At 42.7% G+C, this 13,700-nt stretch overlaps 1 protein-coding gene across 1 annotated transcript in view; it reads left to right on the top strand.

Moving 5' to 3' along the window:
- Positions 1-13,700, top strand: part of FAM114A2 (family with sequence similarity 114 member A2) — a 90,964-nt gene that overhangs the window by 44,684 nt on the left and 32,580 nt on the right. The window contains exon 8 of the mRNA XM_073621146.1: positions 7,064-7,184. Within this exon, the coding sequence (XP_073477247.1) occupies positions 7,064-7,184 (121 nt within the window). The remainder of the gene's footprint in view (positions 1-7,063; positions 7,185-13,700) is intronic.

The raw sequence follows: 13,700 nt of genomic DNA, 5'->3' as shown, positions 1-13,700 counted from the left end.
CAAGGCAGTGGTCGTCTTGGAGGTGTGTTTGGGGTCATTATCATGTTGGAATACTGCCCTGCGGCCCAGACTTCAAAGGGGGGGGGGGGGGGGGGTCATGCTGTGCTTCAGTATGTCACAGTACATGTTGGCATTCATGGTTCCCTCAATGAACTGTAGCTCCCCAATGCCGGCAGCACTCGTGCAGCCCCAGACCATGACATTCCCACCACCATGCTTGACTGTAGGCAAGACAAACTTATCTTTGTACTCCTCACCTAGTTGCTGCCACACACGCTTGGCACCATCTGAACCAAATAAGTTTGTCTTGGTTTTATCAGACCACAGACACGGTTCCAGTAATCCATGTCCTTAGTCTGCTTTTCTTCAGCAAACTGCTTGCGGGCTTTCTTTTGCATCATCTTTAGAAGAGGCTTCCTTCTGGGACGACAGCCATGCAGACCAATTTGATGCAGTGTGCGGCTTATGCTCTGAGCACTGACAGTCTGACCCCCCCACCCTTTCAACCTCTGCAGCAATGCTGGCAGCACTCATACGTCTATTTCCCAAAGACAACCTCTTAATATGAAGCTGAGCATGTGCACTCAACTTCTTTGGTCGACCATGGGTGAGGTCTGTTCTGAGTGGAACCTGTCCTGTTAAACCGCTGTATGATCTTGGCTACCATGTTGCAGCTCAGTTTCAGGGTCTTGGCAATCTTCTTATAGCCTAGGCCATATTTATGTAGAGCAACAATTCTTTTTTTTCAGATCCTCAGAGAGTTCTTTGCCATGAGGTGCCATGTTGAACTTCCAGTGACCAGTATGAGAGAGTGAGAGCGATAATACCAAAGTTAACACACCTGCTCCTCATTCACACCTGAGACCTTGTAACACTAATGAGTCACATGACACCGGGAGGGAAAATGGCTAATTGGGCCCAATTTGGAGATTTTCACTTAGGGGTGTACTCACTTTTGTTTCCAGTGGTTTAGACATTAATGGCTGTGAGTTTATTTATTTTGAGGGGACAGCAAATTTACACCGTTATACAAGCTGTACACTCACTACTTTACGTTGTAGCAAAGTGTCATTTCTTCAGTGTTGTCACATGAAAAGATATTATAAAATATTTACAAAAATGTGAGGGGTGTACTCACTTTTGTGAGATACTGTATTTGTATGCCAATTTAAAACGGTTCATTGATATTATTTATTTTTTACTCTGTAATCCAAAGGCTGTTTTTTTATTTTGAACATGTGACCAGCAGCAGAGGACTAGAAGCTCCTCCTGCTCACGTTTCCCTGCAGATAGGCTGGGTGACTGTTATATATCGATTTGAAATAAGGTACTTAGATGGGTGTTTTTTTTAATTTAGTATCACTTTAACACTCATCTTGTTGGATTTCGGCAATTGCACTGGAATCATCTTTATCTACTATGAAGAAAAGAGAAAAGGAGGTTTTTAGGGGCAAATAGGATTTTCCCGGTACTGTCAGAAGACATTATAACATATTACTTCAAAACAAAGTTTATTTACATACCATCAACATACATGTTAAAAAATGAAAATTAAAAAACATTTTCACTCTTATGCCCCGTACACACGGTCGGACTTTGTTTGGACATTCCGACAACAAAATCCGAGGATTTTTTCCGACGGATGTTGGCTCAAACTTGTCTTGCATACACACGGTCACACAAAGTTGTCGGAAAATCCGATCGTTCTAAACGCGGTGACGTAAAACACGTACGTCGGGACTATAAACGGGGCAGTGGCCAATAGCTTTCATCTCTTTATTTATTCTGAGCATGCGTGGCACTTTGTCCGTCGGATTTGTGTACACACGATCGGAATTTCCGACAACGGATTTTGTTGTCGGAAAATTTTATCTCCTGGTCTCCAACTTTGTGTGTCGGAAAATCCGATGGAAAATGTCCGATCGAGCCCACACACGGTCGGAATTTCCGACAACACGCTCCGATCGGACATTTTCCATCGGAAAATCCGACTGTGTGTATGGGGCATAAGTGGTCATACCCCCTCTATTGGATTAACACCGGGAATGAAAATGTCCTCAGTTTACATTACACATATAAAAATACTATAAGGAAGCGGTGTTCATGTTTATGCACACACACAATTTGGAGGGCAAATAAATGATACAAAAAGGGTCCCAGGTGTGCAGTAATATTTTAACATAGCTTCTTCACAAATAATTCAGTATGGTTTATCATAAAACAATTGTTGTCCTTTTAAGTACAGTATTTGGTGGGGGGAGGGGGAGGAATCTGTTCACACATTAACTATATCTATTTATCTCCCACCAGGTTTATACATCTACATGCTTATGGACATATTTTTTAAAATGTAGGGTCAGGGTAGGCAGGCTTAAAAAGGAAGTAAACCCTGAAATCCCTATGGTCCTTTTCATCTATTTTGTTCTAATCACTTGTTAGCAAGCATCACATAACCTAATCCAGCCACAATCGCCTATTACTTTTTTTTAACTTTGAAAAAAAATTTCTTCCTGGATAAGATGGCGCCATCTTCAGTACTGTTATCTGAGTCCGATTTCCGCCCTTTCATGTTTCCCTTTGCCGCAATCTCGCGCAGGCACAATCATGTAATAGCCAAGCCTCCTTCTCAATCCGATGTTCCCATGAGAACCGCTGCTCATTGCCGAGTTTGCTGAATTACTCATAATGGGTAAGCACGATTGCATATGTATGCCTGTCAGTCCTGCTGCAGCTGATCACCACTCTAGAATGCAGCATGATTGAGAAGGTTTGTCCCCTCCATGTGACATCACACGGTGACATGGAGAGTACCAGGAAGTAGAAAACACTGCAGTCTCATGAGCTTAAATGGCTGTGCCGCTGGGAGAGGAAATCCCATTTACGGCACCATGTCAATGGATAGACGGTACACAGAGCATGCCTTGAATCAAGGAAAGGGAAGCACTGGTGACGTCTTTAATCAAAACGCGACGGATTCCAGAAAAACAGAACAAGTAAGGAGACAGTTATTAGCAGCCATCATGAGTGTTTTTTATGAGGATTACAGTGCGATAAAGTTGTGAGGGAGAGGTTACAACCACTTTAAAGTGTAAATTTGGACATAAAAACATGTTTAGAAAATCTTTGAAATATGTGCACATTTCCCCATTTTTTTTGTTTCTTTTAAACGCTACAAGTACATAAAAATACCTGGTGGTGGACCTGCCAGAAATCTAGTGAGCTTATAACTTTGTTTTGTTGTCAGCTTGGTCCTGACAGCACTGCCTGTGCTGCACTGAAATCCCAAGCAGTTTTCCTCTGCTGGACTACTAAACCTTCCGATGAAATCATTACCTGCCCCTCAACTCATCTCTGTAAGCCCTGTAAGCTTTATCTATATTATCAGTAAAACTGGCCATACATGGCTTAAAATTCAGACAGTTCAGCATGGACTGGCTTAATTTCGATCCATGTATGGGCAGGGTGGCAGTACAGAAGTCGATCTGCTGACTGACTTTTGTACAATCGCCTGTTGGCTTTTTGCTGCTCGATCAGCACTGCTAGCTATAGCCAGTGTATAGCTGATCAGTGTACAGGGAAGTATCCCCACTGTCAGACTACAAATGCTCGGGGGGAGGTTCTTCCATCCACCTCGAATATGTGGATGAGGAAATCAAGCCCTTTTTTTTTCGTTCAACCTGCTGGTTGAACAAAAAACAAATGACTAATGTATGGGCTGCTTAATTCTCAGTACAGGGGAGAATTCGGGCAGGGCTGACAACATTGCTTGTAATTTCAGTACAGTAGAGACAAGGGTTGTCAAGATCAAATGAAATTTTTCTCTACTTGCAGTGTTTTTGAAGTGAAACGGCAGAAAGAAGCATGCATATGGTGCAGAGATGTACTGCTTTTTTTTTTTTATTGTTCCCATACATTTTAACAAATGTATGTATGGACATGTATGATTATCTTAAAATGGCTATGAACGCAAATATTTTTTTTTTACCTTAAAGTGGAAGTGAACTCCCATACATAAGCCTAAAATAAGGTTACACTATAGGTAGTGTAAATATCTCCTAAACATGCACTGTTTAGGAGTTATTTACTGTACATGCAGCCTTTGACATCACTAACGCATGCACTCTGAAGGAACGGCCACCCGGGCCGTTCCTTCAGAGCCCTGTGCCGTAAACAGTGGCTCCCATGCGCATGCGTGGTAGTGACGTCATGGCAGCTCCGGCTCGGAGTTCGCAAACTCGGGTGAAGATCAGAGCACCTGCAGCTCTGACATCTCAGCGCTGGAAGGGCTTCGTTTTAAGGCAAGTTTAACATAATGTGCGATGCATACTAGCACATTACGACATTACCTTGCAGAGTACAAAAAGAAAAAAAAAAAAAAACAACCGCTTTAATGCATTCCCTGCATTAACCACTTCTGGACCACCCCACTCATATATACTGCGGCAGGGCGGCCCCCATGTGCGAAATCACGTACATGTCTGCGATTTCATGCACAGGGTCTTGGGCGCGTGCGCACGTCACCTGTGACCCCGCTCCCACTGTGATTGGATACAGTGGGAGCAAATCAGCGGGTCCGGCTGGCGTGATGTCCGTCGGGACCCTCCGATTGTTCTGAGGAGAGGCAGAATGTAAACAAGGCAGATCACCGTTCTGCCAGTGGGAAAAGTGGAGATCTTGTGTTTTTTACGGATCTCTGTCTTCCCACAGTTAGCAAGCACCCCCTAGGGACACATTTAACCCTTTGATTGCCCCTGATGTTAACCCCTTTCCTGCCAGTGTCATTTGTACAGTGACAGTGCATTTTTGTTTAGCACTGATCACTGTATTGGTGTCACTGGTCCCCAAAAAGTGTCACTTAGTGTCAGATTTGTCTGCTGCAATGTCGCAGTCCCACTAAAAATCGCTGTAGACGCTATAACTTTTGCAGAATACAATTAATATACGCGTATTGGGATTATTTTTTACCAAAAACATGTAGCAGAATACAAATTGCCCTAAACTGTAGAAATTAGATTTTTTTAAAAATGTTTTATTGGATATGATTTATAGCAGAAATTAAAAAATATTGTTCTTTTTTTTCAAAATTGTTGGTCTTTTTTTGTTTATAGCGCAAAAAAAAAATGCAAAGGTGATCAAATACCACCAAAAGAAAGCTATATTTGTGGGGAAAAAAAGACATCAATTTTATTTGGGTACAGCATCGCATGACCATGCAATTGTCAGTTAAAACAACGAAGTGCCTTATCCCAAAAGATGGCCTGGTCATTAAGGGTGTAAAGCCTTCCAGGGCTGAAGTGGTTAAGGCAAAAGAAATGCCCCGCCACCTGTTCCTCCCCCCAACACTTACCTGAGCCTTCTCTCCTGCTGCTGTCAGTCAAATCCTGTGAGGAGAGAGCAGACACACACAGCTCGGGAGTGCAGCTCCACGTGTTCCCCCATAGTAAGCAGCTTGCAATGGGGCCACATGCAGGAGAGAAGGAGTGCACAGCACTGGTAGGGGGGCTCCAGAAGGAAAAAAAGCCTTTACAACCACTTAATGGATGAGTTCACTTTTGGGAACATGTTACATGTTCCCACTGCTACAGCCACTCCCTGCTGCCTTCTCTTCCAGTGACAGCAGTACAGGGAGAAGTTCCCCATACTAGCTGTCACCTTTTGAAAACGGTTCTGTGTATGAATAGACTACAAATCCCAACATCCCTTGCGGCTGTCAGCTTGTAGTTCTCAATGATCTACCACGCGCTGTTGAGTGCTGTGGTAGTTCATTGAGTCTTCCTGTCAGGGTGAAAATGCCTGACCTTACAATGTATGGGGTAGACAACTCACACTGACACTCTGCAGGAGACCTGTATGGCATCTGCTGATTGCAGGTGCAATGCTTTCCAGGCTCCTGCAAAAAAATGTGCATTTATTACTTTTCTTTTCTTTTTCTTTTTTTATGTGAACTTATCCTTTAAAGCTCAGCTCCATAAACATGTAAAAAAAAATCCACCCGTGTCAAAAGATAATCCTGTATGATTGGTCTCCAACCAACAAAAAATGTATTGAAAAGAAAAAAAATCCTCCTGCTGGTGTTAGCTGGAGTTTGGCTTTAATTTGTTACTGTATTTAAATCTGCTTGTACATCTAACACTCCCCTCCCCCAAACTGACAATGCTGCTGTACAAAGGTGCCCCCTGTGCTCGATAATTCCGAGTGGGGGCACTCTAATACAGGAGGAGTGTTATGGGCTAGATCACCAGGGAAAACAGAGGGGGGGGGGAGCCTAAAAAAAAAAAAAAAAAACTAATACAGCCACCACATTTAATGATTGATAAGCAGCAATCCTGAGCAGCTGTTTATCCTGTTTATTAAATCCCTGTGGTATCCAGTGATTTTTTTTTTTCTAGTCATCGTTTGCTCAATTTTTGAACCTGTAAATGTGCAATATAACGATTTGCTGGTTGAGCTGCACATTCTGTGGTCCTTATATCTGCTGAATCTGAATGAAGCGCATTATGTAGAAGTCATGTTAAAGTTATACTTTGCAGACTTGCTGATTTTGAACAATTACATCCTGTCCTAGTTGATAAGGAACACAGGTGCAGCACTCACTTCAGGATCCTAGATTAGCCATGCAAGGAATCTGGATAATTGGTGCTCTGGCTCCAAGTGTTCTCCATTCGCCCGAACAGACTGCAGATAAATGAAGGGAGCCGGCAACTCATACATCCGTGTTGAAATCTTTATTCAGCTGCAGGATAATAAAAACTGCTTACATGTTTTGGCAAATAGCCTAATACAGACTGGACTCTTACAAATGTATATACACTCTCCACCCCCATACTGACAGGTGCAATTAAAAACAAATTAGGAACATGTAGGTCTATGTAGCAGCAGTAAAAAAGATAAGAGTAATACAGATAATCAACCTAAACAAGTTGCTGGCTTCTTTCATCTACCTGAATCCTATCCTAGTTGGCCTTGGCAATTTTATGTTTTTTACTGATTGTCTAGAGTTGCTTTGTGTTTGTTTTCTGTGTTAGTTAATATAGCATTTATATTCAGTCTTTGTTATTCCCAGGTAAAGTCCATCCTTGGTGCTCTGTCAGGGGAAGAGCTGACAAAACTCAAACTGGACTTAGAATCCTTAAAGGAAGTTTTCTCATTGGAAGAATTTGATGATGAAGATGATGTGGAGAAGGGTAATGTTTCTAAATTGCGCATCTTTTGTTCCCTCAGTGCATATCTGGTGGACAGCAGAGCTATGGGCACATACTGGTGCTATTGTATATGTACATAAGGGGAGCTGAAGTGGAGGGTGCTGAAATAAACCTGATCTTAAACAATTGTAAGAAAAACCGCTCTGAAGTGCAACGACCTTATGGTGCCTGCAAATGTCTTGTTAGTCTTCAGATCAGTCCCCATGGAGCCTCTTTGGATCCTAGGCCTAGACTCTACATGGAGATTTGACCTCTTCCCAAGTCCAGATTAAACGCGACCCCCTCCCTGAGTTCCTGCTTCTATTATACAGCTTTCAAAATTGAGAACCTCATTAAGCAGTAGAGGTTCTGGCATCCTTCATTTGAATAATAAACTGTTTAATGCAAGAAAATAATGAGACTTAGGGCTGATTCACACCATTGCTTGGCACATTTTACCACAAAGCAAGTTTTATACATTGGTGTGCTGTTGTGTCATTCATTGTGAATGGCACCACAATGCACCTCTAACATGCATATGCAATGCAGTGAAATGCAGCCTGTTCTCTTGCATCACACTGTGATGGAATTCAGCCTGTTATGTTAGAATGGGCTGTTTAACATGTCACAGTGCACAGTGTTGTAGTGTAAATGGGCCCTTAATCATGACTTGGTAAGAAGTTGAAACTCCATATACAGCCTGGGCTGAGGATCTAAGGATCTCTATGGGGTTAGACTTGACAGCTGACACAGAAATTTGAACACAGGGTCTTTACAATTCTGATGGTGATGGCAAGGGAATACAATGTAACAATTATCTATAAATAGGACAAAACTAATAATGACTGCATAAGCATACATTACAACAGTATCTTCCACAGTCTCAAAAAGCTTATTGCATTGGGGATCGAGATTTAGCCAAGGACGACAAAAATTGAAACAATACAATTTTTTTCCGTTAATATAAAACATTCTGCTTTTATGAGCGTAATTGAAGGCAAAATCCACAGACCAGATCTAACGTGGGTTAGCTTATGAACATGTTAAAATCATTTTTAGGATTCTTTGTTGCCGAGACTGGTTAAATCAGTTAGAGTGAAACTTTACCTGCCCTCAAAAAAATGCTATTAGGCAGGCTTTTTAATGCACAAAACATATGCAGCTTTGTGTGAAATCTCAGCATGCCTTAGTTCCAGAATGAATTCTCTCCCATACACAAGAACAGTGCCTTGAAAAAGTATTCATACCCATTGAAATGTTCCACATTTTGTCATGTTACAGCCAAAAAACATAAATGTATTTTATTGGGATTTTATGTGATAGACAAACACAAAGTGGCACATAATTGTGAAGTGGAAGGAAAATGATAAAGTCAATACTCAGAACCACCTTTCACTGCAATTACAGCTGCAAGTCTTTTTAGGTATGTCTCTACCAGCTTTGCAAATCTAGAGAGTGAAAAATTTGCCCATTTTTCTTTGCCAAGTAGCGTAAGCTCTGTCAGATTGGACGGAGAGAGTCTGTGAACAGCAATTTTCAAGTCTTGCCACAGATTCTCAATTGGATTTAGGTCTGGACTTTGACTAGGCGAATCTAATGCTGTGTACACACGACCGGACCTTCTGTCAAATCGGGCTTGTCTACACACAATCACACCAAAGTCCGACAGCAGAACACAAGGGGCATACAGCAGGGCACAATACAGAACATGGGGTACATCAAGGGACACACAGCAGGGCATGTGCCACATTACAGGGCTCACAGCAGGGCATTGGGCACATTAAGGGACAAACAGCAGAACACAGGGCACGTTATGGAACTCACAGCAGAACATGAGGCACATCATGGAGCACACAGCAGAACATGGGGCACACAGCAGAAAATGGGGAACATCATGGGCACATGGCAGGGCATGGGGCACATGGCAGGGTGTGGGGAACATCACAGGGCATGGGGCATATCACAGGCCACATCGCAGGGCATGGGGCACATGACAGGACATGGGGCACATCACAGGGCACATGATAGGGCATGGTGCACATTACAGGGCACATCACAGGGCTAGGGGCACATCACATGGCATGGGGCACATCACAAGGCATATCACAGGGCATGAGGCACATCACATGGCATGGGGCACATCACAGGGCATATCACAGGGCATGGGGCACATCACAGGGCATGAGGCACATTAGCTCACACTCACAGCAGGGCATGGGGCACACCGGTACACTGTTGTAGCCATTTCAAATGCACAGTAGCGCGGGGAGTCTTCTCTTTCATATCTTGCTGGTCCCCCTTGGCCCCTCCTCTCCTCTCGTCTTTTCCAAGTTACAAGCTGTTGGGGTGGACGGGAGGAAAGGAGGGGCCGGCGGGGAGCAGCGCGATATGAAAGAGAACTTATTACAGACACTTCCTGCACTACTCTGCCTGTGTTAACGGAGACCCGATCTACCCATCAGCTCTCTGTGATTGATGGGTAGATCGCCGTGGAACCCCTGGGGACTTCTTGCGGAACCCTAGGGTTCTGCGGAACCCCGGTTGGAACCCCGGTTGAGAAACTCTGATTCCATTCCATTGTAGCTCTGGCTGTATGTTTAGGGTCGTTGTCCTGCTGGAAGGTGAACTTCCGCCCCAGTCTCAAGTCTTTTGCAGACTCTAACAGGTTTTCTTCTAAGAGTGCCCTGTATTTGGCTCCATCCATTTTCCAATCAACCCTGACTACCTTCCCTGTCCCTGCTGAAAAAAGCATCCCCACAACATGATGCTGCCACCACCATGTTTCACAGTGGGGATGGTGTGTTCAGGGTGATATGCCGTATTAGTTTTCTGCCACATATAGCGTTTTGCTTTTAGGCCAAAAAGTTCCATTTTGCTCTCATCTGACCAGAGCACCTTCTAAAACATGTTTGCTGTGTCCCCCACATGGCTTCTCGCAAACTGCAAACTGGACTTCTTCTTATGGCATTCTTTCAACAACTACTTTCTTCTTGCCACTCTTCCATAAAGGCCACATTTGTGGAGTGCACGACTAATAGTTGTCCTGTGGACAGATTTTCCCACCTGAGCTGTGGATCTCTGCAGCTCCTCCGGAGTTACCATGGGCCTCTTGGCTGCTTCTCTGATTAATGCTCTCCTTGCCCAGCCTTTCAGTTTAGGTAGATGGACATATCTTGGTAGGTTTGCAGGTGTGCCATACTCTTTCCATTTTTGGATGATGGATTGAACAGTGCTCCGTGAGATGTTCAAAGCTTGGAATATTTTTTTTTTATTTTTATAAGTTTCTCCACAACTTTATCCCTGACCTGTCTGGTGTGTTCCTTGGTCTTCATGATGCTGTTTGCTCACTAAGGTTCTCTAACAAACCTCTGAGGGCTTCACAGAACAGCTATATTTATACTGAGATTAAATTACACACAGGTGGACTCTATTTTCTAATTAGGTGACTTGTGAAGGCAATTGGTGCCACTAGACTAGGAGACTGAATACAAATGCACGCCACACTTTCCTGATATTTATTTGTAAAAAATGTTGAAAACCATTTATCATTTTCCTTTCACTTCACAATTGTGTGCCACTTTGTGTTAGTCTATCACATAAAATCAAAATAAAATACATTTACGTTTTTAGTTGTAATGTGACAAAATGTGGAAAATTTCAAGGGGTATGAAAAGATGGCTGAAAATACTGTACTCCAAAGAAGACTGGGCAAAGCTGTTGTTGTCATAGAGGGAGCTCATGAGCGAATCATTGCTGGAGGGGAGGTGGCTTCATCACACAGGTACAATACAAATTCCTGGAGCAATGTATATAAGCCAGTAGGATCCTACGTATATACTTGTTGGAGTGCCAATGTTTAAAGAATAAAGCAGCTCTGCTGTCCATCAGACTCAGGACTTGTAATGACATAAAAAAAGGACTGTGGTGGAAATCTCTGGATTAAAGGTGGATTTTGCAGCAAATCCTGGTTCTGGTATTTTGTCCTTCTGTTTTTGGCTGGAGTTATGCTTTAATAATAGATCAAAGCTGGAAGCTGCACCACTGGACTCAGCTGCCCCTTGTCTGAGCATTATGGAACATTCTTCTATTGTGGTTCCCAATGTGGACTGGCTTTGTACATTGTCATTTCATCTCTTGCACTGAATAACAAGCTATATAATATTACTTCACTGCTATTTTCACATCAGCGAAATTTCCTGGCCAAAATAATTGTGTTTCAGTAGCTGAACTTGTTCTATAGTCAGGGTAAACCCATTTGATTAAGGAGTTTATTTTTTGTCTGGGTTTCATTACCATTTTCACAGTGAAATTCTCACAAAGCACTGTAGAGACTACTCTATGAAGTATGTTTATAAGGGTTAGAATCTCACATTCACAATACAACCAGGGCCTGTTCACACTTTCTTGCATTGTGGAAAGGCATGCACTGCATCACTCACTATTATTTTGAATGTACCCCAAAGCAGGAGAAATCACTTCTTCTCTTTTTCTCCCATCACTATGCACATTATGCGTTGCAGCATGCTATAACACAGGTGGGATTTGTAGAGGGATGGGTTGTAATTCAGAAGTAATGGCACTGCAAGGCATTGCACTGTGCTTGATGTGCTACCATGTCTTAATAATGTTCACATTTTACAATTTGTTACTACATGAGGCTGATGGGAACTGTCCCTTATTAACAAAATATTCACCTTATTGATAACAAACAATTGCTTTCACTATCCACTGAAACATTCAGCCCTTCACTAACACTAGTCAACGTTTGAATGTTAATATTCTACAGTAAAGTTGCCCTATGACATGTTTGGCATAATTGTAATGTGGCTATGGTAACAGGATGGAATGACTTAATAAATGTGATAAATATGGCGCCAACAACGTGAAAAAATAAAAAATGTGTATGTGTGTGCAGCTGCCCCTTTTTAGGTGGATGAACCCACCTTAAAATCAAAACATTAAAGAAAGTAAGGTGCTACTAAACAAGCCCAATACCTCATATAAGTGATACTGATTATAACATATTCCAAAATAAATCCATAAATATTTTCTCAATTCATATATATGTGCATAAATGTCCCAAAAAACATAACAGTCTTTTTCAAGGTTCTCCAGCCACCATGCTTCACATGGTCATCGCTGATGTCACTTCCTGTCAGGTCCCGTGCATCACTTCCTGGCGTTGGAATGCACGCCGGCTCCATGCGAGCAGCTTGCAATAAACCCAAGGCTGTTTATGTTGGGCTAACGGCAGTACCAGAAAATGTGAGTGCACATCTGATGTTTTATATTTATACTTTAATAAAAAGTACTACACTATCACGGTTTATCGTCCTTTTTGGGTGCCTTCACTATTGAGAGAGAGAGAGAGAGATATTTGGAGTGTCTGGTGTCAGTGGCTCGTATACAGCACCATATATGGATTATCTGAATTATGATCTGTGGATTAAGATCGGTTATTATCCCAAATTATCTGAGGCTTGATAAATGCTTATGGTTGGTGAGTGTGCAATTTATGCACACTGTGGTGGAGCTCTAATTGAAGGAGAATAAAGCACATCTTTTAAAGCGTTTGTTAACCCAAAAAAAAAAATGGGTCCTGTCCCTTTAAAGCATTTTATACAGCACAGTGCTTGTGCTGTGTCATCTGGCCCCTTGTAACACCTGTAATACCTGGCTGATCCTGCCTGGCTATACCCTCCCCTCTGTAAACTGACCACGGTGTATCATGGCTGCTGAGCCCTGACACCGTGGTCAGATTACGTGCCTCCGTCATCCACAGCCCTCCTGTCCTCCTATGTGCTCCTCTGTCCTCCTCCCCCCTCTCCTCCCTGCCTGTCTGCCCTTGTGTCAGTGCCCACCCACTCCGCTCCCGCTGCTCTCATAACTTTTAAAATGTTATAAAAGCCCCTCTGTGTTCTAATAACAAGTGCTCCTGTCTGTGTGCTTTATTAAAAAAATCCCTCCTTTACCGTATATCACAGCGGTTCCCCATGATCACATGATGGCCGGCTCTCTCTTGCCTCTCCTCCTTGCGTCTTGGCTGACATCAGTGGGGGAATCTCAGCCCCGCCGCTGCATCTGTCAGCCGGGCGGAGAGGAGACACGGCCGGTAACGTGATCGCAGGGAACTGCTGTGAAACAAGGTAAAGGAGGCTTTTTTTTAATAAAACACACAGCCAGGAGCACTTGCTATTAGAACACAGAGGGGCTTATATAAAGTTATGGAAGTGGGTTAACAACCACATTAACCTTGAAAAAGACTATTATGTTTTTTGAGACATTTATGCACATATATATGAATAGAGAAAATATTTATGGATTTATTTTGGAATAAGTTATAATCAGTATCACTTACATGAGGTATAGGGGTTGTTTAGTAGTGCCTTACTTTCTTTAATGTTTTAACAGGATGGAATGTCTGACATTTGCCTCTAGGGAAATCTAAGAATTTGGAGTTTCCCTTCCTTTAAAAAAGTATCTCTAGCCAAAGCAAAAGGCACAGTCAGTCACTGTGTC

This window comes from Aquarana catesbeiana, linkage group LG03 (assembly GCF_042186555.1).
Source record: "Aquarana catesbeiana isolate 2022-GZ linkage group LG03, ASM4218655v1, whole genome shotgun sequence".
Taxonomy (NCBI): domain Eukaryota; kingdom Metazoa; phylum Chordata; class Amphibia; order Anura; family Ranidae; genus Aquarana; species Aquarana catesbeiana.
Note: the sequence above shows the minus strand (reverse complement) of the source record. Positions and strands in the feature narration are given on the sequence as shown.